At 45.0% G+C, this 25,310-nt stretch overlaps 1 protein-coding gene across 1 annotated transcript in view; it reads right to left on the bottom strand.

The window, feature by feature from the left end:
• The window catches only part of ANO2 (anoctamin 2), a 340,778-nt gene that overhangs the window by 233,889 nt on the left and 81,579 nt on the right, over window positions 1-25,310 (bottom strand). Inside the window, exons 4-7 of the mRNA XM_072766166.1 lie at window positions 24,682-24,780; window positions 5,582-5,733; window positions 3,029-3,083; window positions 393-444 (exon numbers count right to left, since the gene is read on the bottom strand). Of these exons, the coding sequence (XP_072622267.1) occupies window positions 393-444; window positions 3,029-3,083; window positions 5,582-5,733; window positions 24,682-24,780 (358 nt within the window). The remainder of the gene's footprint in view (window positions 1-392; window positions 445-3,028; window positions 3,084-5,581; window positions 5,734-24,681; window positions 24,781-25,310) is intronic.

Raw genomic sequence — 25,310 nt, 5'->3', positions numbered from 1 at the left:
CGCTAAACTGCTGAGCTACCCAGGGATCCCCTGAGATGCCTTCCTTCTTAAAAAAAGAAGTAAATAAACAACTTCCATGTTTGGGTGATTATTAAAAACTTTCAGAGACTGTGGAGACAGGGATGAAGGTCTGGGAGAAGTTACAGCAATCTGGGGAGCACTCCGCCCCCCCCCAAAAAAATGGGGCACTGCTGCTCCTGGAGACCAAGCAGGCCTTCTGGCCCTGAGTGAAAACAGCCTTCCCTCTTCTGGGCAGAGTGGGGAGGAGCGGGGGGTATTTGTTTTGTTCTTTGCTACCCGCCCCCCCACAGGGAGCCACTGAAAGGACAGCTCTGGCCCCCTGGGCAGCCCATCAGCTGTGGGGGCCCATGGGCAGGCAAGGGGGTCCTTACCCATTGTGTTGTTGGCTCGAGAACAGGCCGTGCGCTTCAGGATCTCATGCACCTAAAACAGACAACAGTAGGGCTGTGAGCACTGTGACCATGTGTGTCACTGCACCAGGGGGCATGAAGTGGACCAGGCAGCTGAACCCACTTCCAGGGAGGGGGAAGCCCAGCATGTGCCAAGCTCGTGCCCTGCCTGTCAAACCCATTCAAACTTAAGTGCTTTGAGGAAACAAAGAATCTAAGCCCCTCACACACACACCCTTCTTCCCCCCACCCTGAAAAGAATAAAGGAAGGCTATAAATTGACTGCAGTTATTGGAGGTAAGGAAAACACAGCAGGGAGCCCAGACCCTGTGCCTCTGAGGCTAGGGAGGAAGTGCCCAGGCCAGACTGTCCTCTCTACCAGCCCTGAGTCGTGCCACGCTGGGGAAAGCACATACAGGGAGGCCACCGAATCTGGCTCCAGGGCTGGCTCCTAGCTGTCCACAGACCCTGACAGTCCATGGTCTTCTCTGTAATGGAGCTAACTCTCAGAGCTGCTTTAAGAAACCATGAAAGTGCTTTGTAAACTGAAAAACAGGTAACTAGGTGGTGGGCATTAAAGAGGGCACGTGATGTATTGAGCACTGGGTGGTGTATGCAACTGATGAATCACTGAACTCTACCTGTGAAACTGATAACACACTATATACTAATTAATTGAATTTAAATAAAATTTTTAAAAAGTAACTTTTCAAGTTTTAAAAAAGAAAAAAAAGGGCCACCTACATCTTGCTCAATGTTACTATTATTTCTCTCTTTTTTTCCTGAGTCCTCATCTTGTCTCCCCGGTTGGATGCTTCCTCCAGACTCCACATCTCAGAGAACTTCGGGGCACACGACAGACTGCCAGCTCAACGGCCACGGCATGCCCAAGCCGATGAAGGCCTGGACATGGGGCTTGCAGGGAAATATCCCTCGCCTGCAAAGGAGGGCTGCTGAGTCCTCCCTGCAGAGGGAACAGGGACTCAGGTAAACCTGTTGGCCACCTAGTGCCCTCCAGTGCCCTAGTGGGTCCCAAGCTTGCACCAGGCTCTAAAGAGGTGCCCAGCAAGGCAGTCTGCTCTGGGACAAATACTCGGGGTGTTTAGACACCCACAAAGAAAGGGTACAAGGATGATGTTTACAGATGTGAACAAGGTCCTCAGACAAAAGTCCAGGGCAGAGTAACCCCAAGACAAAACCCTAGGGCTCCTTTCTCCTCCTTTTCACTATGTGAGATGGACTGGGGAAAGGGAGAAGCTTCCAGAATGAGAACTGAATGAGATAAATGTGTTCCTCCATCATCATTCACACCCCCACCTTCCAGCCACAGACCTAGAGGGAGTGGGAAATAAATAACTTCCAGTGCTATCAGGCCCAAGAATGCTTAATTCATTTATAATACTGTGCAGTAATTCAACAGCAATAATAATTAGGAACAGCATTTATATGGCATTGTACTATTTTACAAGTACTTTCCAATTATTCGGTAATCTCCACAACACTCTATAACTTCCCCATAGACAGGAGACCCAAGCCACAGTGATATTTAAATGGCTTGTAATAGCATCAACCAAAAAAAATGGAAGTTAATGCTTTTTTCCATAGGATGATAAAAGAAATCATGTGCCCATTTTAAACCTTCCTAAAAGACTAGGCTTTTAGGAAGACCTGCAGTGTTTTCCTGCCCAAGCTGCAAGCAAAAGGTCAAGGCCATGTTTTCAGTGTGCCCTGGACATGTTCTACAGCTTCCTCTAATCATCTGTCCCTTCTTATTCCTATCACCCTACTGATTTGGAAGTCCTTCTAGAGATCTAACCCTCCCTCACTCCTCCTCTGTGGAAACAAAGTCCTCCCTGGGCATCAATGGGAACACACTGCCATGTTCCCACTGTGGCATGAGTAAGCATGCAGCATTCCTTGCGGTCTTCTTTTTCTTCTCTGTCCTTAGGCTGAATGTTCTCTAGGCAGAGAGAGAATAATCAGATCAGGGAATAGAGACATGCTATAGCTCAGATGAGGACCATACGGCCATATACAGATTTTCATTAGTATCAATCATCCTACAAAATTCAAAAATTTGATTTCAAAGGGAAAAAAATGTAGAAAAACAGCTAAAGTCATGAATTTTGAATGGGCTGGTAATTTTAGTTTGGGACAAACTGGCTAGTCCTAGCTAGCATTCCCTGGGATGTAAATGCACAAGACTCCTCTGAAGTTACCAGAAACATGGTAGCCCAGCAATGAGTCCTCATTCAGACACTAATGATCTGTATGAATTTTTTTTAATCTATTGCTTCTCAGAGCCTCAGCTTCCCCAACTGCAAAGCAAGGTCACCCCACCAGCTCTCACATTTCCTGTTTCTGTGATTCCAAGGCAGGCCTGGGTGGAGAATCCTAAAGAAAAGGCACTCCTCTCAACCTGAGTGTGGACAGTTGTTTGCTCTGCCTTTTGCAATGAAGATTAGGAAGCTCCTGTACACTTCTTTCAGTTGCTAGGCAACTCCAAGCAAATGACAATGGAAGGTAGCAGGGAGAGCGAGAGAAGGCCTGCCACATTGGGTACTCAGCCTTCCCCCCACTTCCATAGCCCACCACCGCTGGTGGACCTGTGTACTTACAATGCGGCTACGGGTGGCATTATCAAAGAAGGTGTCCTTGTCTTGGATGTTATACCTGGAGATACCAAGAAAACAGAAGGTTGATTCATTTCATGACCCTTGTCCTGATGCCACTGTCATCCCAAACTCAGAGCAAACCTTCAGAAGGCAACACAGCAAGATGTATAAGACACACATACTCGCACCTGCTCAGGCACACAATGTTTATAATTTTTCTTTGACCCAGTAATTCTGAGAGCTTACCATGAAAATGTATCCTAGGAAATACAAATTCAATAGAAGAAAAAAGTCCCATACAAAGTTACTCATAATAAGGGTTGTGGACATAAATTGGAATTCCAAAATCTATAGGATGGATTATCATGCAGTCATTGACAATTAGAATTATGAGAAATTCATAAATAGAAAATTTCAGACTCTGATAGGAAAATGTTAATACTATGATAAGTTTTAAACATAAAAGTATGTAGAAAGGATTCCTATGCTCAAACAAAGACAGTAAAAAATATAATCCGCACCAAAAAGAGTATAGTTTCCAGGTGCTGGGTTGGGAACTCTTTGTTTTTCAAACTTTCATTCAATGTTGTCACGACTGTCACATCAATTAGCTACCAACCTCCTAATTATGCAAGTTCTGTGTCTGCTCTAATGTTCAAATTGTGACCTTTCACTAAAAAGAACACTCGTCTAGAGCTGACTGTGCTCCAGGCATGGGGCTAGAGGACACCCAGATGCCAGGAATATGCTCCCAGCACCCCCAGGGGCCCCGTCACATGGGGTGGGGGAGTCTCCTAGTAACAGATGAAGAGCAGAACATGGTAGTACCCAGACCACTGCTATGAAAACTCAGATGATGGAGAGCATCTTTTGGGGTGGGAAGAACAGAAGATTCTTCCAGATGGAAGTCCCAGGACCCTGGATGTGAAGGGTCCCAGGCACTGAATGAATGGGAGATGCATGGGAGATGGCAGTTCAGATGCCAACACTGGCTGGCATGAAGGAAGGCCCAGAGAAGGGGAAGCACAGAAGTAGCACAGTGCACAAAAAGAATGGCAGGCGAGGCGATCAGCGTGCCCGTCCCAGTTCAGCCACCTGATACTGTGCAACCACAGACAGACCCTGGGCCTTGGTTTCCTCTCCATAAGAGAAAGACGTTTGTATGTGAATAGCCATCTCATGAGGGGAGAGGATATTGTGACTTACAATGAATACACCCTGGGCTTCCTGACCCTAGCGCCCCAAACCCTTGGAATTTCCTGAGTAACAAGAGGAATGGGAGCATCTTTGTCATAATATTTGATCTCCTGTCCTCAGTTCCTGAAAGCCTGAAATCGCTTAAGGCTGAGCTGGGTGTCTTGTCTCCCCCCTTCCACCACAACTGGAGTGGCACAATGGCAGTGAGGTGACTTTAGGAAAACCCCTAATGATAGAGAGGGGAGCAGCTGGATGCCAGGGGAACCAACCATGAATAGAGACTTGGAACTTTAAATCTCACCCCTGATTCCCAGGGAGGGGAGAGGGGCTAAAGGTTGAATCAATCTCCAATGGCCCATGATTTAATCAATCATGCCTTTGTAATGAAGCCTCTATAAAAACCCAAAAGGAGGGACACCTGGGTGGCTCAGTGGCTGAGTATCTGCCTTTGGCTCAGGTCATGATCTCAGGGCCCTGGGATTGAGTCACACATGGAGCTCCCCATGGGGAGCCTGATTCTCCCTCTGCCTATGTCTCTCTGACTCTCTGTCTCTCATGTATAAATAAAAACAAAAGCTTTAAAATAAAACAAAAGGAAAAGATTTGCAGAGTTTCCAGGTTGGGGAACCAGAACACTTCCATGTGCCACCCTGCTGACCCCAACCTCCACAAGGACACCAGCACCTTCCTGCAGAACCTCCCTTTCTCTATCTCTTCATCTGGCTGTGGCTTTGTATCCTTTGTCATAAATCAGTAACCTGGTGAGTAAACTAGTTTTCTGAGTTCTATGAGCTTTTCTAGCAAAGTAATCAAACTCAAAGAGGAGGTCATGGAAACCTCTGAGCTACAGCCAGTGAGTCAGAAGCACTGGGAATAATGTGGACTTGGAATTGGCATCTGAGGTAAGTACGTGAGTAGGCAGCTGGGGATACAAAAATCCCGAAGCTTTGTCCTCCATCTCTCCGGGTGACTGCAGTATGTTGAAACCCTATTATTAGACTAGGAACTGAGCGCAACCATTTCCCCACAGAAGGGAAACAGGCCTCTGACCATTTTCTCACAGAGCCCTGAAGTGTATGGTGATGTGCTCCATGATTCACCATCCATCATGCAAAAGGACTGAAATGGCAGGTGTCTCTGCAAGCCATTGGGCAAATATTGAGGAGCTCTTTGGGATAATTTCACTTAGGGAAGGGGATTCAGAAAGCAGAGCCAGGGAACAATTGACCATTAGAGCAAGTCCCACCCCTCCCATCTCTCAGGCTCTGGGGCATTCGCTATGGGAGCCAAGGCACTGAGTGGTGTTTGATTTCCCTTCCCGCCCCCTCTCATGTCCCTACCCACAGCTCCCATACTCACAGGTACATTTTCTCCCTGGAGAACGGGTAGGAGAGGTTTTTCATCTTGTTGCTACTGTGCTCTGGAACTCTGGGCTTCAAGGGTGAGCTCAGCTTCTGCAGAAGCTCGTTGAACTTCTTTGCAATGCTGCCTTCTGATTTGATCTCGTACATCTAGGAAAGGAAAAGCCCCAGGCCTAAAAAAGAGGCCATATCCAACTGCAAGAAGAATGACTCACAACCACAGTGGCACGGGACACACCCCCCAGTGGGACACACTGTGGAAAGAGGAGGAGTTTGGGAGAAGCAAGCAGAGCCCTGTCCTTCCCCTCAGCCCCCCACCGCCCAGGGTTTTCACAAGGGCATGGGCCCTGGACCTTTCTGAGCCTTAATTTCCCCATCAGAGAAAATTGTGATGAATCAAGAAAGGTCACACAGATAGTAACTGAGTGACAGCGTGGATCTAACTTATGTCAACCGAATCGAAGTCTGTACTTTACAGTTGCTCCATGCCCCTATGTGATCATCCACATCCATTTTTTTGTGTTCCTCCTAGGAAATATCTGATAAATGAGTCTGCCTTCAAAGCATTAAACCTCCAACAAGTACGTGCCTTGAGCGAGGCATCGAGTTAGTACCAAGACAATTACTGATATTTATAGTCCATATAGCTTTTTTTATAATGCACAGGGTGCTTTTGCACACACTGTAGCTCTTGGTCTTCCTTGTTTATAGATGTAGTCATTGAGACATGGAGGTTGTACTTCTCATAGCAAAGCTGTGATGGATTAAAGATGGCCACAAACTTTTTATACAAATTTTCCTTTTAAGAGGTGCTGTTCTGTTCCTACCCCCCTTAAATCTGAGCAGGCTCTGTAGCTCCTTAACTGGTACAGCAGAAGTGACACTATGCCAGCTGCATCCTTAGAAGATGGGCAGTTCTGTTTTGGTCTGCCTTGGTCTCCGGAAGCCCAGGTCCACTAGGAGGAAGTCCATGGCCACCAAGTAGGAAGAGAAAGAACTTAGGCTAGGTCCAGCCTTTCAGCTATTGGGCCATGCATCAGGCATGTGAGCGAAGTTTTCCTGAACCCTCCTGTCCAGCTCAAAACCCAGGTAAATTCTACCAAGTGATCCAACTCAATACCCCCATCGAACAAAAGAACCATCCAGCCCAGCTCTGCTCAACTTCCTGACCAAAACCACATGAGAAAGAAAAAAAAGAGACTGTGTTTTTTAGCTATTAAGTTTGGGCTAATTTGTCATACTGCAAAAGAAAATCAGAGCAAGAGCCAACATCCAGATCTTCTAGCTTGAAAGCTGATTTTCTTCTATCACGATATCCCTCCAGTGGCTTAAATCTAGAGAGGCAATAAAATAGGCATGAAATACAAGCTAGAGAGAAATGCCAGGAAAGTCACAAAAAGTATTTGGTGGTTCAAAAAAAGGAGACAGCACATCCAGTTGACACATCAGAAAAATGTTTCCTCCAGGGAGTAGGATTTCTGTTGGGCTTTCACAGAAAGGTAACTTTGTTATCATTTTGTTCTTTAATAAAATAATAAGTTAGGGGGAGGGGAAGAACATTTCCAATCTAACAACTGAAACATAACCATGGTTTGTTTATTCTAACAAAATTTCTAATGCAATTAAATATTATTTCAACTAGTTAACAAACCAAAACCATAAATGCATATGTTAACTAAGTGTGAGCAGTTCCCTTTTACTTTCAACCCAATCCCTCCCTCCTTTCCAGAGGAAATCTCTATTAACAATTTAAAGTACATTTCATCCCCTTCTCCACACACATTCCTTTCTAAACACAACTATGATCATATTTCATGTATTATTCTACTATTTGCCTGTTTCACTTAGGAATATATCACAGATATATTATCTTTCCAGGTCAGTTCATATACAACTACCTTAATAAATTACACAGCAGATGTAAATGCTAATTTGTTTAGTCATTTCCCTGGTGATGGGCATTTGTTTTATTTTCTATACATGTTTTATCTTGTTTGATCATACTTCTACTAACATTACTTTATAAATAGCTTGAATGAATAAGGCTCGAAGAGATGCAGGAAAAGATATTCTGGGCAAACAAAAAGGTAGAAAAGTTCAAGCAGCATTGAAGGGTTTAAATGGCCTGGTTACCTTACAGCACATAGACCGTCTAAACCAGCGAGTAACTGCTGGAACAGCTGAACCCCCGGGGTAGTCTGTGTTCTCTGCTCCACTGCTTCATCTGCTACAACATGAGTTGCCATGGGGGGGAAACAGTGTGTAACTTATAATCATGCCTCTATTGTCCTTAGGTTCTTGGCCATTCTGACAAATCTCTCCTTCACACACTGATCAACGCGATGCAGTGCTCACCCCTCAGGAATCCTTGGGCCTAGAAGGATGTGGGCAACAAGACGACCCCCTCATGGGTTCCCAGCACACACCCCACAGGTCATCCCCAGAGGGCAGGTACTGACCAGGCAGGTGCCCTGCACCGAGACTGCAGGGTGCTCATTATACCCATCACCATGTGTCTTTCAACGGCACTTGCATGGAAATCGAAGTTTCAGAACAGGACGGAAGCTGATGGACTCTGTCTTCCAGATGCCTTGGGATGACAGACTTAGATCCACCAGGGTACTTCTTGGTCCACTTCCCTCAATGTCTACCTCTGCTTTCCTAGTCTGGATAGCCTGCCTTCAACTACTACAGGAACTGGTCTCTCCACATCCTGTGCTTAAGGTTACCAGGTTTATCAAAGAAAAATTCAAGATGTCCAGTTAAACTTGAATCTCAGATAAACAGTGAGCCATTTTTTAGTGGATGTACGGTTCCATGCAGCATTTGGGAAACACTTAGACAAAAAAGTATTCATTGTTTATCTGAAATTTCAATTTAACTAGGCATCCTGTATTTCATCTGGCAACCCTCCTCTTGTCCACCTTTAATTTACTCTCTGCACTGGGGACAGTGTGATGTTTCTGAAGCAAAAATCTGATCATATCACTTCCCTGGAAAGAAGCCTTCAACAGTTACATTGCAAAGTTTTTTTTTTTTAAGATTTTATTTATTTATTCATAGGGACAGAGAGAGAGAGAGGCAGAGGGAGAAGCAGGCTCCATGCAGGGAGCCTGACGTGGGACTTGATCCCAGGACTCCAGGATCACACCCTGGGCCGAAGGCAGGAGCTAAACCGCTGAGCCACCCGGGCTGCCCCAACAGCAAAGTTCTTAACACAGCCCATGGATTAACAGAAAGATCTTAATGTAAACCCTGTAAGAGTCTCCATGTTTCCCTTCCTCACTTCACCCAACTGCTGGCCCTCTTTCAGTTTCAACATGCTCAGAGCTCGACATATTCTTCATCTTCTCCCTGCCCCCACCCCAACTCTGTCCACATTCAATGCCTCACTCAATCATCACTTCCTTGGGAAAGTCCTTCTTGGCTTCCAGACAAGGTCAAGTCCCACCTTCATGGTATTTCATGGGCTCAAATTCCTCTCCTGTATTTGAGAATTTATTTGAAAGATTATTGGATTAATGTCCAGCTGTCCTATCAAACCATGATCTCCATGAAGGCAGGATACTGTCCAAACTTTTCCCTATCTTTGAATGACTGACTGACTGCCTGAATGAATGATAAATTTTGAGGAAATTAGCATTGACGATGGCAGTTGCTGCCACTGAAGCAGCCCAGGCTGGGGACAGAAGAGCCAGAAGTTAACAGGCCTGGAAGAAACAAACCAGACTGAAGAATAAAGTCAAAAGCCCAAAGACTCTGACTCTCTTCCTGTCCTCACCAAGTACAAAGGTACTTGGGAGCCCAGCCCCAGCAGAGGCCAGGAATGCCTGTATTCAACTGGTACAGATTAATAACCCAGCAACTATCTTGAAGCTTTGTTCTGGCAGGTTAGCTGAGAACCTCCCTGCAGTTCTTGACTCTCACTGTGGCAGTGGATCTAGTGGAGCTCACTTAGAGAAACACTTAAGAGGAGTAGGCACCTATATTGTCTTTAGAGGGACCAGGCATAGGCCAGGGTAAGTTTTGACTGTTTATTGATGGAGAGAGGATGGGTACTCAAAATCATTGAAAGCAATATCATCTGCCTCCAGGAAAAATGTAAAAGCTGGAGAAGGTGAGTCTCACCAGAAATATCAAGGTAACATCCATAGCCCTGACCAAGCCCCTATAAAAACATGCGCAGGCTGAAAGATCTGATTGACTTATGATGGAAAGAGACTTCCCAGACTTCAGGGACTCTTGGGGGACGAAGCCAGACACATACCAACAATAAAACATAGGTGGGTGGCCCCGTGGTATCCGTGGTGTCCACAATATCATGGACACTAAGCTTATAAGACAAAGATCCACTCCCTACCTCCGTGCCTGAGCATGCACTGGATCTATTCCTGAAACTTCTTCCCTCCCTTTTCACTTGGACTATTCCTACTTCTCCTTCACTACTAGGCTTCAATATCAACTTTCCCAGAAAAACTTCTTGGCCACTCACTTTTTGTCATGCTTCTTTAGTACCCTGTGAATGAATACCTGTGTCATACAATTTATCATGTTCTTCTCTAATTCTTGGCTCACTTTTCTGTCTTCCCAGCAGACTGTAAACTTCTGGAGAGCAGGGACCACACCCTGTGTGCCTGGTTCACAACAGGAACACAAGAATGTCTACTAAGTGAAGGACCGGGGTCCTGGTCCTTGCTGACGCCACAGAGCAGTAGAACTTTAGGCAAGTCACTCTCCCTCTCAAGTTCTTCATCTCTAAAGGGAGAACCAGGGAACACCCACTTCCCACCATGTGAGTAACAGGAAGTAACAGGGACCAGATTTACTCCCTGAAACAACCAAAACACCCAGACAAAAAACATGAAATAATGGGTGCTGTAGTCTGAACATTTGTGTTTCCCCAAAATTCCCATTTTGAAATATTTAATGCTCAATGTGATGACAGAAGATGGGGCCTTTGGGAGCTGAACTGGTCATCAGAGTGGAGCCCCTCCCACCATGTGAAGACACACGAGGAAGGACCAGCTATGAATAAGGAAAAGGACCCTCACCCAACCATGCAGGCACCCTGGCCTTAGACTTCTGGCCTCCAAAATTGTGAGAAAGAAATTCCTCATTTATAAGCCACACTGCCCATGGCATTTCATTACAGCAGCTTCAATGGACCAAGACCTTTATTTTCAGGACACTGGCCATTGGGCAACAAAGCTTCTGGGAGCCAGGAAACAAGCAAGATGGTTCCTGGGTGGCTCCAGCTCACTGCCTTGGGATAGGTTCTCAGCCATGGGACAGGAAGGGGAGACAAGTGGAGCCCATCAAACCCCCTGGACTGAGAAGACACAGCTGTAATTCTGGGGAGGACAAGGCAACTGGAGTTCACAGGACAGAGGAGCCCCAAGAACAGAGCTTCACAGGTAGCTCCAGAAGTCTGCAAAAGGTCCCCATGAGTATTTGGCCACATGGATACAAGGGAACTAGTTGAGCCTGGACAAAGAACCATCTAAAAGGACTTAAAATAGCACCTCTTCCCATCAGGCAGAATGGAAAAATCTCATCATCCACAGGGCACTGGCTAGAGTGCTCAGGTCAACTCAGCAGTGTTGATAATTAGCCCTAGACTGTGCACTGCTCCAGATCCACTTAACAAATCATAAAAGAAAGAACTAGACTAAGTGCCTTATAAAGTACTGTCCAAGTCTAACATTCTACAGCTTTAAACATTTAATGAAAAAGAAACACTCATGATGTGTCTATGTTTCAACATTGTACGCATCTCCTAGATGCCAGGCGCTGAGCTTGGTGGTTGATCTGCCAAGTGCTGGAGAAGCACAAAGATAGTGATGACCCTTCCAACACAGAATGCCTTGCCATGTGTCTGGCACTTCCGCAAGCCCCATTTCATTGGGCTCCATGAAAACTCTGCAACCGTGCCTGCCAAGAAGTATTAGCATCGCTATTTTACAGGTGGGAAAACTGAGACTCAGAGGTGCAAGGAATTGCCAGAGTCAGTGGTGAAACCAGGCCTGAAACCTGGGTTTTCAGACTTCCCCATCCAGGCTCTTTCCTTCAACCTTTGATCCTTGGAAGGGTTCCATGATCCACCAGGGACATAGGCTGGAGCTACCTCTCAGTCCCACCAAACCCAGCAGCCCAGGCTCTTCTCTTGTGTCCAGCAGGATCCATGAAAGGCACCCCGATCCTCTTTATTATCATTAATATGCTCAGCGGCGGTATCGTTATTACTGTTATTCTTGGACATCAGAGAATTATGAACATCCTCAGAAATGGCAAGACACATGTTAGCCAGCTGTTCCCCATTATGCCCTCCCTGGGTACACGATACGCCTTTCATGTGCTTAAAATCATAAATAATTTTTAAAGTATGTTGCTCTTATTTTTTATTCCAGGGCTCAAATGTGGTTCTCATAAAAGCTCACTTTGGCCTCATTGTCACAGTCTAAGAGGTTTACCGATATTCCTTCTTTTCTTACTTCTTTTTCCCCCCCTTGTCTCCCTTTGCCTCTCCCCTCTGGAGGGACACAGCACTGTAGTCTGAGGGCTGATTTGTTTCCTTCCTGCATGGGAATCATGTTCCCTCCTTGATGCAAAGAACCAAGGCTATAGTGATATCTATCATGAACAGATACATAGTACTGTCCCCACTTTACAGATAAAGAAACAAGGCACAGAAAGTTTTATTAATATGCCCAATGTCATAGGAACATGAAGAGGTCCAATGACCCCAAAGATCAAGGAGAAGGTGTAACAATATAAGCTATAAATAACATAATCTTGATTATCTATGAGTCCCTTATCAGTAATGACCTAAGAAGGCCTCTCCTTACAACTTGTAGGAAAAGGCAGTGGGATGAGCAGAGACCAGGCATAAACATGGAGAGTGAGCCCAGCTGTGAGTATGCGTGTCTGCTTACACACCCCACGACCCAAAAGCTAGTACTTCTGATTACCTGTGTCTTTTCATCTATTTATGCTTTCCTCTGCTTCTCTGGTCACTGGAGGGCCAACTGTTATTATTTACGATAGCTCACTCATCATGGGAGGGAGGGCTGGGCTAAAGATTATCATCACACCCACTTACTGACATTTAATTGCAAAAGACACAGGCTCACTGAGAAGTCAGTGTGGAGCATGGCATCACAAGCCACCAGCTGGAGGAGTGTAGAAGCCTCTGGACTAAAGAAGTCATGAGGAAGTAAAGCTAAAATGCAGCAGAATTTGTCCCCCTGTCCTCATGTTGGTACCTGAGGGCAGAGGGTGGGTCACATGTGCACACACACTCTGCACTGGACCTGAGGAGCATTTACCCTTGCATGTGAGTGTTAAGCTATTCACCAAAGGGCAAACAGCAGTAGAAGCCCCAAAGGTCAGCTGTATCCTAGATCCCACAGGGAGACTTTGTGTGACACCAACAGTAGAAATGAAGTGGTCTCTTCATCCCTACTGGTGCCTACAGGTCAATTCCCTGTCTGAAGCACTAGTGAGCATGGAAAGTGACATGTACAAAATACACATTCTCCCATTGCCTAACCTAACTCTATATTCATTCATGGTTCTTCTGTTTTGGTGTGCCCTCCACACATGAATGAACATTTGCTGACTTTAAAAATATGGTCTACTGACATGGCTGACAAAGCCTTGTGAGCCGTGCCTCCTGCCTCCCACTGCACGCACAATGGCGTGCGATCATCCTCTCATTTTCCCCACACTGCCCGGGGTTTTCTTACCTTGGTGACTGGATGACATGTACTTCCCTCTTCTGGGAAGGTTCTCAGGTACCCTCTCTACCTGACCAACCGCAACCCAGCCCTCAGGTCTAAGCTCAAATGGCACCTTCCTTCACCCTGCCCCCCACCTAAATTAATTTCCACTGGTTGACTCTCTGTCCACCCTGCTTTTTCCTCTGTGGGTGCCTCCCAGTTCATATAGCTATCGTCTGAATCTTCACCATCCCGAAGCCACATGGTGCCAGGACCAGTTGTAGTCACCACTGCATCACCCACTCTCAGCTGGGTTATCTCATACATAGTGATACTCAACAGGTATTCACTAGGTGGATGGATGGATGGATGTGTGGATGGGTGGATGGATGGGTTGGTAGTTGAGTGAAAAATACGGCCTTCCAAAAAGGCTATGACCCCCCTCTACACAACCTAGCCCCATTCCAGGTACAGTGAGACTCTTCCCAAACATTTCTTGGCAACTGAAGGAGCAGCTGAAAACCCAGATCAGGGATGGCCATCAGGGTACATGTACTGCCAGCCCCATCCCTACAGACAGCCCTAAGGGATGGCAGCGGTCCTCCCTAATGCCGTTATATGGGCCTCAAGAGCCCATTCAGCATCAGTCTGCAGCCCCCTGCCATGACAGATTAGGTGTGCTATGTGTTTCATTATTCATCATTCATTCATTCATTCATTCATTCGCACATACTGGTTTCATACCTGCTCTATACTAGGCCCCTTCTAGGTGCTGCCTGCACCACAAAACCAAATCCCTGTCCTCTGTAGTGGGGAGACAATCAAACAAGAAGACAAATACATGACTCAGGAGTAGGCAGTGCCAAGTGTTAGAAAGGAAAAATAAGAGAAGGGTGTGGAAAGTGGCAGGGGGCCTACCTCACATAGGGTGGTCGGGAAGGCCTGTCCGAGGAGGGGACATATGGTTCTGCTCATATGTCCCCAGTGAAGTAAGAGAGTTCTGGGGGTAGTTACAGAAGGTCTTCCAGGCAGACAGAAGAGCAAACCGAAACACCCTGAGATGGAAACAGGCTTGGCATTCTGGAGGAGCAGCAAGGAGGCCATTGTGGCTAGAGAAGAGTGAGCAAGTAGGGAGTGGCAGGAAATCAGTTTCTGAACCAGAGGTCGCAGATATGGCATCCACTTAGAGTCCCTGGCAGAAACATTGTCTCATTCCTGGCCCCTCTCTGACTAACAGCCCTTCCTGCCCACAGCAGGAATCACAGAACACCCTCAGGTTGGACCTAGCCCCAGCCATGGGACACATCAGTGGTCCCGCTCTGCCATTCCACCCAGTGCCCATTCTTGGGCTTTTATCCGCCCAATGCTGGTAAACACTTACCAACTAACTGGAACAAGGTGCTGGGGGTTGCTGATGTGTAACATTTGTGGATTTGTATGGTATAAATAATGCCTACCCTGGTCATTTTCAAGCTACCAATGCTGTAACAATCAGCTTGCAAAATTTCTGAAAATGTAACATCAGATCTCAAGAGGTGTTAAGAGTCAACATGTTATCAACCCCAGCTCTTAATGGGTAAGAAGAGCTCTCCATCCATGAGCCCTAAGAACCAGAAGCTGACTTCCCCTACTTGCGTCTCTGCCTCTCCTCTCCCCAAACACCCTCAGGAGCAGTCATGGCCTAGCTGAAGAGCACCCACATGGGCCAGTTACTCGGGACATTCCTGGCATACTCAACATCTAGTACTGTGTCCTGGCATGATCATTAATAACTCTTCCACCCTCAAACGGTACCTTGGGATGATAAATTAAATGGTCTGTCCACTGCCCTACAGCACTGGGTCTGGTGTCTGGGTCCCAGCTGACCCCAGGCTGGCACGTACTAACCCAGTTCAGAAGGACAAGACTCGAGAGCCTAAAGAAAGAAAAGCCACCACCTCTATCTCCATTTTTGAGCCCCGAGTCTTTAAAACAACTTAATACAACCATTCAAATTCACTTTCCATTACATTTACTTATTTTCAGCTTCACTGTTTTTAAGCCCTGCAACAGACTTATCCACTGATGGAGCCAGGTGGGCCAGACCTCTGCAGTCTCACCAGGCTCATATGCATATCTAGAACATGGCCGTGTGCCATGTCAGGTTCCTTGCTCAAACTACAACACGTAGGTGGCATCAATTATTTTGTTTTTATTTTTGAAAAATGAGAAGCATTACTGAAAACAAAAAAGGAATAAAAAGTCAAAGTATTCTGCACTCTTTCCAGCCTATTTAAATAGCAATCAAAGAGTGTGCACCAAAAGCCCATAAAGATATCAAATACAAACTCTACCCTCTCAGCTACGCCTCTATTAAAAACAAATGTCTGGGAACAGACAATGACAACATGGGGCAAGGCCCCATTTACAGCCAACCCTACGTAAACACCAACAGTTCTGCTTCATTTAAAAAATTACTGCCAGTAATAATAAAAATAGTCTGCCCTAAAAGGCATCTTGAAGGCTGAGCAGACAGTGACCCTCTCCCTGTGACCAGAGGCCCACAGGTTCTCTATCCTTGACAAAGCTCATTGAGTTTCTCCTCCTTTTTATTTTCTGATCACCAGAGAGGATTCAATAAACTATCAAAACAGCCCCCAAAGAGTAATTAGCTCACCACCCGATGAAGGGACGAGTTGGCCAGAGTGAGGAGGGAAAAGAATGTGCCTCCTGTTCTGGAAGACTGCATGAACTGTACACAGCTGCGAGCTGAAAGCCCTGCTATTACACTGTGGATCACAACTGCCAGAAGGTCCTGGGGCTGGGGGAGCAAGCTCAATCTGGCATCCATCAGCTGATCAATCTCATATTTACTGTTCATCTATTATTTAGGTAACACCATACTAGAATTTGCAGGGAATACAGAGAAAACACAAACTATATTTCCTACTTTTGGGAGAGGGGCCAGAGTGCTAATGGCACCTTTGGAGACATAAGAGTAAGGCACCCAAAGTAGTTAAGGAAAAATTACTGGATGAAAAAATCCTGACTGTAGGTTGCCTAAAAAATCCATGTAAGGAATGAAGGAGGTTCTATGAGTAAAGTGAGATTTGGGCTGGGTCACGAAGAAGGAATTTCTTTATTGTTTATTGTGTATTTAGAGAAGATGGGGAGATCATTCCAGGACCAGAGGCAAATACTGAAAACATCTTAAAAGACTCCAGCCCCTGGAAGAGAGAGTAAAGTACTCCCTCTTGACAAGAGTATAAAATCAGGGAGCTCAGAGTAGGCTCCACAGAGAGGCATGGGCAGGGGAACTGAGAGAAAATTCAGTGACATTACTGGGCTCAGGGACAAAGGGCAGCCCCATTTATGGAGTAGAGATCCACAGGCTAAGTGTACTACCTCATTTAACACACAGCTTGAAGAAGCGGCAGATGTAGGACACTTTTAGGTATTTGGACACAATCAGACTGTGAATGACTCCGCAGGAGTATCTGTCCTCAGGTCCCTCTGCTAACATCAACAATAGCAGAGAGAATGAACAAATTTACTGTCATTTGGCTGGCATGTGGACCCCAGCATTTTAAAGATATGACAGAGAAGTCAAGGTCCAACCTCCGAACCTTACAAGTGAGAAAGCTATTATATTCCAGGACTGCTAAGTAACTCACCATGCCAGTCCAAAGCAATGACAAAGGAAAAATGCAGATGTGTTACCTCCCAGCCCAGGAATATTTATCTAGGATAGAGTTTCCCAGAGTATGTTCTACAGATGACTGGTTCCCTAGGATACCTAGGAATACACCTGCAAATAACTTACAAGCGTTCAGCAGGAAGAGCTGGATAAAATGGAACCATGTTCTTCACTACAAGTTTTCTCAGAACTTTTAATTGCTCAGATTCACTATAATAATTAGTGTTTCTAGACTTTGTTAGACTATGAGTTATTTTTTTAAATGGAAGCCCAGGGGTGTTTGGGTGGCTTAGTCAGTTAAGCACTGCCTTTGGCTCAGGTCATGATCTCAGGGTCCTGGGATCAAGTCCCGTGTTGGGCTGCCAGCTCAGTGGGAAGTCTGATTTTCCCTCTCACTCTCCCTCTATGTGCTCTGTCTCTCTCTCAAATAAATAAGTACAATATTTTAAAAAATGGAATGGAAGACCACCACCATTCTATGCTATATGCTGAGAAATGCTATTCTAGGCCATGCTAGCTCAAGCCTCATTTTGGACTCCTTGGTAAGGTCAGGTAGTAGCTCGGCTTTGCAGTCAGACAGAAATGAGTCCTAGATCTAACCCCTTCATGCCATGTGACCTAAGATAAGCTTATTAACTTCTCTGAGTTGGTTCTCTCATCTATAAAATAGGGCTAAAGCTAGCACCTACCTCATATTGTCTTGAGGATAAAAATGAAAAGCATGTAACACTCCTATCAAAGAACACAGCACATCAGAAGCATAAGCTGTATTTTAAACTCAGTTTAATTATTTCCCAACTTATATCTACAGTTTTAAGTCCTTTTATTTTCAGATATTTTGTTTTTAACTGACAGCATTGAGAGTGGTTTTATTACCTCCCTTTCTCTTGAAGTCAATTATGAATTATGAAATGTGGGGAAGCTAACATCCTTATTTACATATATCCCTTACCAAGGCAGAAGCTTTCACCTCATCAAACCCACAGTTACCTTTGAAGCAGAACTACAAGTGGGAAAACAACTGCTGAACTGAATATACACAGTACTTTGCAGCCACACTGGGTCTCCTTACAGCATGTATGCTAAGGTGAGACACTTTCAGACTCAGATCTCATCAAAGCAGAAATCTGGAACGTGAAATAGGCATAAACATGGAAAGATCAGGCAAGAGGATGCTTGCACAAAGTCTTCTTTAGACAAGCCCAAAGCCCAGTGCTGAGGAATGAACAAAGATGCAAAGTGGATTCCTGGGATGCAGAGCAAGCCCACAAGCCTACCTGACATCTGGGTCTTGGATCATTGACTTGCTTCCTGCCCAGAGGGAGAGTGTACTCGTTTCCGAGGGCTGTCATAACAAACTACCACACACTGGGTGTCTTGAAACAGCAGAAATACATGCCCTCACAGTTGTGAAAGCCACAGGTCTGGAATTAGGGTGCCAGCAGGGCTGCATCCTCTCCAAAGGTTCTAAGGGAAAAACCTTCCCAGGAGGGCTCCAGGTGTTCCCCTGGACCTGGAGCTGTATTACCCCAATCTCAGCTTTGAACTTCACCCAGTTTTCTACCCTACATGTCTGTGGATCTCAATTCTCTTTCAGCCTGTCCTTGGATTTGGGCCTATCCTACATCCAGGATGATCTTATCTTGAGATCTTTACCAAATTATATCTGCAAAGAGTCTTTTTTCCAAATAAGATCACATTCACAAGTTTCAGGGTTAGGGCTTGGGCATATATTTTTGGACACCTCTATTTGAACCACTACAAAAAGCATTATGGACCTTAAAAGCACAAGTGCTTATGATGGTTAATTTCATGTGTCAACTTGACTGCCCATGGGGTGCCCAGATATTTAGCCAAACATTATTCTGAGAGTGTCTGTGAAGGTGTTTTTGGATGAGATTAACATTTGAATGGGTAGACTGAGTAAAGCAGCTTGCTCTTCTCTTGCAGGTGGGCCTCATCCAATCAGTTGAAAGTCTGAATAGAACAAAAAGGCTGAGTAAGAAGGAACTCCTCCTGCCTGATTGTTTGAGCTGAGACATTGATCTTTTCCTTCCCTCAGACCTGAACTGAAATAGCTCTTTTTGGGTCTTGAGCCTGATGGGCATTTGACTGGAACTTACACCATTAGCTCTCCTGGGTCTCCAGGTTGCCACTTGCCTATCTTGGGACTTCTCAGCCTCCATAATCACTTGGAACAATCCAAGTGATAATATATATAATATATAACATATATAATATACCCACTACCCAAACACACACACACACACACACACACACACACACACCCAATGGGTTCTGTTTCTCTGGAGAGTTCTGATTAATACAAGGATCAACTCTGGATAACTAAGAAGAGGTGCTCTGGTCCTTACTGGGCAAGTCCCTGAAGCTGGCTGGATACCATTAGCTGGAGGGAGGGTCTTACTGTGGAGCTTTTTTGCAAAAGCCATGGTTACCAAATCAGAAACTCTTGAGATGCAGTAGCAGGTACCCAAGAACAACTTCCAATAATTGCAATATTTACAATAATAGAATTAATATTTTCCTCTACGGGGCCACTCAGGCTAACCAAAATGCCAAGTGGCTTTGCTTTTTAGCTGGAATTATATTCGTTCAGTGTGGTAACACCAATTATCTCACAGTGATCAGAAATTTCTTCTTTTTCTTCTTCTTCTGGTAGTTATATATTTTTTTCAGTTAATGAAAATGAAAAGATGAATTATTCTTTAATAAGTGCTGTTTAGTAGATAAAAGATATTTCAAACCATGGATTCCATGGAGAGACTTAAAGAATAAATGACATTTCTGAACTTGTGTTTTTGCATCATTGGCTCATCAGAAATTTACATACATTACTTTGTACTAGAATCCACCCAGCACAACAGTTTAACATGACGTTCTCAGTTTTTATACAAAAGCAGGTCAAGAAATGGCTATACAAAGAATATTCTAGTACCTCATACAAACTCATTATTGAAAATCTGCCCTTATATTGTTGGTGTCCTTTACATAACAATTATGCTTTAACGACAGCAAAAAGTTTGCCTCCTCTGCCAAAACAGATGCTCATTTCCACGGATTATGTGAGCCACAGTCCCCTGTGCCCCAGCTACCAGGAAGCTCAAAGTGACATCTGTCACATGTGCATGAATCACTTTTATTCTTCATTTTTACTATCATTTTCCCTGCACTAACTTACTTTCCTCCAATTACAAAGTTCTTTTTTATGTGTCTTTTCTAAAAATGATCCATACGTACTTATGATTTTGGTCGTAATCCATCACAAGTCCTGTTTTGGGAAATAGGCTAACATGTGAATGAATGCCAGGTTCGTGGGGGCAGAGCCAGTAGTAAAACTCACATCTCCATTTGCCACATCTGCTTGAAAAGGGTGCCGTCCAGCCCTCCCTCCTGCACTTCAGGGCTCCTCCAGTGATTTGCATCACAGACCTCATACATGTAGCCATTATGCTAGGGATGCCCCAAGGAGCCACACTCTAGGAAACAGAAATCCCCCAGCACACAGTTCAGAGGCCATCTGTTCCTGCCTCCCCACAGATTCCAAGCCTGGGTTTCTGGCTGCCTTGGCAGGTTGAAGGAAGTGGGTCCAATTTCCCCCCAATACTGCTAATAGGAAATAGCAGGAAAGAGCCACTCGATTTGTTGCCAACCATGTTGCCCTCTGTACATCACATATGAACAATAGTGATAAAAGTCATAGTACCAGCTACCATGTGTTACGTGTGCCTCTGTGTTAGGCATCCCACATCAGTACCACTCCTCACAATAGCCCACCATGACATGTGTTATTCCTGTTTTGGAGATAAGAGAGATTTGCTCTAAGCTTGCTTTCCTCAAAAGGTACAACTTGCTGGAAGTTAACAGCATCTACTTGCATGCAAAGGGCTCACTTGCATGCTACTTGCATGCTAAAGTCCTCACAGGCTCCTGGGAACAACAAATATGGCCCCTGCAATATCAGTCTCTCTCTTCAGGACAGCCACGGAAATTCTGACAGACTGGGCAAAAGTGATGTTCACGCACCCCAGGCATGTCATTTCTTCCAAATTCAGTGGCCTCTGGCTAGACTAAAATGATTTCAAGGATGGACTCCGTTACCTCCCCCTTGTCTGTTCCCAGCCTTGTCTCTGCTGTAGAAAGCACTTAGAGAATAAATGAAATAAGGGGTGAAAGGGTGGGAGGATGTTCATTCATGTGGATCAAAAGTGAATAAGAGAGAAACATAAATGCTGGTAAGGAGCAAAACTGAGAAAGCACCCATTTCAAACCTTCTCAGGCTGCCCGGGGCCAAAGGCCAGGACTATCCGCCCCTTTCCTGTGCATGGATGTGGAGTGTCCTCACAAAATGCTGGCTCTTGTGTTGTTGTTTTTGGAAAACAAATGCTTCCTTCCAAGATTCCCCCTCCCAGTTAATATCTGTGTTCAGGACTCCGAGTCCCTGGACGCATAACTATGGGTTTGTCCAGGTTTGAGATCTCAATTTTGTGATTTCCTCTCTATCTTCCTGGTCTCCAGACCCTGCTGAGTTACAATTCAAATGTCCACCGGCCTGAAGGATACTCAACTGATCCCACGCCATGCCTCAGTCTCCCTCCGCTTTACCCTGACCACCAGGATGTGGCTCTCTGCACATGTGGCTTATTCTCATTGTGGTCACTTTCCAAACCCACTAAGACAGGACAAAAATGCCACTGGTCCCAATGCTAGCCTTCTGCAGATCGCCCAGTCTTGTCCTCCTGGTCCATCTCACAAACTGGGTGTACTCTACACCTTCACACTTGTAATCAGGTTCCCAGATTGATTTTGAAAAACATACTCATCCTACCCTGCCTCCAGAATTATATCCACCCTCTCCTTGTTATGACATCCCCTGTGAGGTCAGCCACTGCGTTCTGTGAATATAAAGAAGAACGGGGCCATGTGGCTGAACCCGTAGAACTATGCCACAACAGTCCACCTGTGTCAAGTCTGGGACCCAGAAACTTCAGAGAAAAGCTCCGCCTGTTGTATCTGCAACATTCTAGGAGCCACCACCTGGCTTCCTGTCTCCAGATTCCATGGTCCACCCTATTTGCATAGAGAGCTGTGCTGTGCTAACAAGCCACCATTTGAGACAATATTTAATTCACGCTTTGATGTCTGGTATGTGCATTCCTCCTGTTGTGCTCTCTGACTCTAAGCTGTTGGAGAGCCTGGATTATTTCCGTGCCCAGTAGTGTCTCTCCAAAGACCCTCTACAGTGGGACATCCAGTGGTGCTAGCTGCAGGGAAGTGGACTGGGGCACTAGGAATTGAGAATGCACATAAAAATATTCCAGCACATGGACACAGTGATAAACTTCCATACTTCCATAGCACCGGTTAGTAGTTAGAGTCTTACAACAGCCTTCTAAGAAAAATAGGGCAGGTATTATGATGCCCATACCCTAAGTGAGGAACTGAGACTCTGAAAAAAGAAGTGACATCCCCACGTCACCCAGCAAATACATGCAGAACAGAGTCTGGGCTTCTGAGGACTCGTCTAGCACAGTGTCTGCCACCCTATGCCTTAAAAGGAAGGAGGACCAGGGACAGCCTAATTGTCCACCAACAAACGAATGAATAAGGAAGATGTGGTATGTGTGCACGATGGAATCTCACTCAGCCGTGAGAAACAAGAACATCCACCATTTGCAACATGGATGAACTCTGAGCATATGATGCTAAGTGATATTAAGTCAGGAAAAAAAATGTACTAAGTACTATCACTTATATGTGGGCTCTAAGAAGCCAAACCTGTAGAAACAGAGAGTAAAAGGGTGGTTACCAGGGAATGGAGAAGGCAGAGGGATAGGAGAGATATAGTGTAATGATACATATTTGCAATGAGTAGGAAATAGCGCTAGAGAGCTAATGCACAGTACAGTGAATACAGACAATATTGTATTATAGCCATCAAACTCACTAAGAGACTAGAACTTAATTATTCCAACCACTAAAAAGAAAGAATAATTATGTAACACTAACAGAGGTGTTAATTGTTGCTATAATGGTAACCATATTACAATACAAAAATGTATCAAATTTACATGTTGTAGACCTTAAGTTTACACAAAGTTATGTCAAATATATTTGAATTATTTTTAAAATGCAAAAAGATAAAGACAAAGAAGGAGGGAAACTCAGAGATGGTTGCATTGTAATATGTCCTTACCCTAATTATCTCATCTACAAGTTCAAGTACAGGCATTACCTAAACTATAGGCGGCAGTTCCAGTAGGCTAAGAGTATGGCGAGCACATAACTCTATGGGAAGATGGGTCATTTAAGCAGATCTATGCTCTCAAAGATATGAGCCTGTGAAAGAATGAGTAGAGACCAGGGGCAGGCATTATGTGGGGGCTGAGTCTAGGAATGAGGAGGAGAAGGTGATAGAGAAATAAGAGGTATGGCAGGATGTCCTAAGAACAGAGAAGGAGGCAAGGAAAAGGCATCAGGAGAGGGATGTGGAAGGGGGAAGGAAGAAGGATGGGAAGGAGAGCAAAGAAGAAAGAGGCATAAGAGAGAACAGAAGGATACACACTTTTTCTATGTCTCTAGCTTTCCTGCTCTAAGGAGCATCCTGGGAGATAGAAGCCATAGCATGGCCATTAGAGTTTTGCTCACCTTCTTTCCAAGGATCAGCCAGCAGAGAAAAAAACACAAGAAGCAAGATACAAATAGAATGAGATTAAGAGAACACTGGATACTTACATAAACCAGAGAAAGGATAAGAAATATATTGAGGTTAGTTAGAAGCAGAAGAAAGAGAAGTGAAAGGGTTGGCCAGGTTAGGTCACTACTATAGAGAAGCAGAAGCCTCCATCTAAAACTAATACTCGAGGCGAGTTGGGGAGAACATCAGTGGACAAGGAGCGGAGGGCCATGACAAAGATGGCACCTGCATTTGAGGACAATGGGATTAGGAGCAAGATATCCAAAACTAGGAGACAATACAGCAGTGCAACTGAAGGGGGAAAGGCCCTGGTGTCGTCCTTGTGAAAACAAGATACTCAGGTACGTGACCCCAAAATATTTACTTCTTATTGGCAGAATGTTTGTAGCTGATATTCATGTCTGTGGTTGTTCACTCTTTGACAATCATTTTTAAAACATTCCTTAAAGGATTTTTTCCCAAATGTTTTTTTTTAATCAACTCTTCTGATTAAGAACATTCTATTTTACAGAAGAGATGAGTGAAAGCCACCACCACATAGTACTCAGTGGCAGAGTCACAGCCAGAACAAGGATCTTCACAGCAAGTTTAGTGCTATTCTCCCTACATGCTGCTGACCCAATCAGCAAGGCTTGCTGTCTGCTCTCCTTGCTGTTTGCTCTTTAAAAAGGAAAAAAAAAAAAAAAAAAAGCCTGCCAGTGTTGGGACATCAAGAAGAGGGAGAAAGGAAGTATAACAAAGGGGCCAAGAAACTGGACCAGGCCATGGCTGACTTCTCACGAAGCATATTCCAAGGGAGCTCTGTGGTAAAGGGATCTCCCAAACCCTGCCCCTCTCTGTACCCCAACTTTCTTCCGACCCTATCCGCATCACTGCCCCATACTTAGGATCCCTGGGGAGGCAACTGCCATTTCAACTCCACACCCCTCATCTCCCAAACCCTGGCCTTGTCCCCGAGGCTCCCAAACCCAGAAGAAACATCCTCATACTTTCTTGGTGGGGACTTTGATCTTCAAGAACTCCGCCTCTCTGGCCAGCACCTGCCATGGGGCGTGGATCCGGACAAAGATGGATCCCTGGCTTTTATTCTGTAAGATACAAAGAAAGAAAAAATGGAAACACTTAGAAGGACATAGTTTAAATTCCTGTCTCCCCAACTTTCCCAAACCAGAAGCCTGGTGTTCCTTCAGTTTCTAGTGTTTGTTCTCTTTTAACTTCATCAGGACCCAGTCCCCTCCTGCCCATATCCCATTCACCAGTTCTGTTCCAGAAAGGCTCTCATCAAAAATCACAGAGTACTGTTCCCAAAGTGTGGTCCCTGGAGGTTTGGTGGTTTCAGAGGAAAAGAAGAATTAAAATGAGTATGGCCCCAGATTTGAAATGTAAGCAACTCTGAGTTTCACAGAAATCCTATCACACTCTTTGTAGCAGTTACAGGACTTTTGCTGGCATTTGGTGAACAGCCTGCCACTCATCCCATTCACAGAGTTTCATTGTTTACTGTTAAGTTTGTATCTCTGTTCCTACTGTGGTGTGTCAGAGCTCCAAATGGCAAAAGTAGTTCACCTAAGTCCAAAACTAATGATAATAAATAATAATGTAAACAATGCAATGAAAA

The sequence above is a fragment of the Vulpes vulpes genome, chromosome 8 (assembly GCF_048418805.1).
Source record: "Vulpes vulpes isolate BD-2025 chromosome 8, VulVul3, whole genome shotgun sequence".
In the NCBI taxonomy this organism is placed as follows: Eukaryota; Metazoa; Chordata; class Mammalia; order Carnivora; family Canidae; genus Vulpes; species Vulpes vulpes.
Note: the sequence above shows the minus strand (reverse complement) of the source record. Positions and strands in the feature narration are given on the sequence as shown.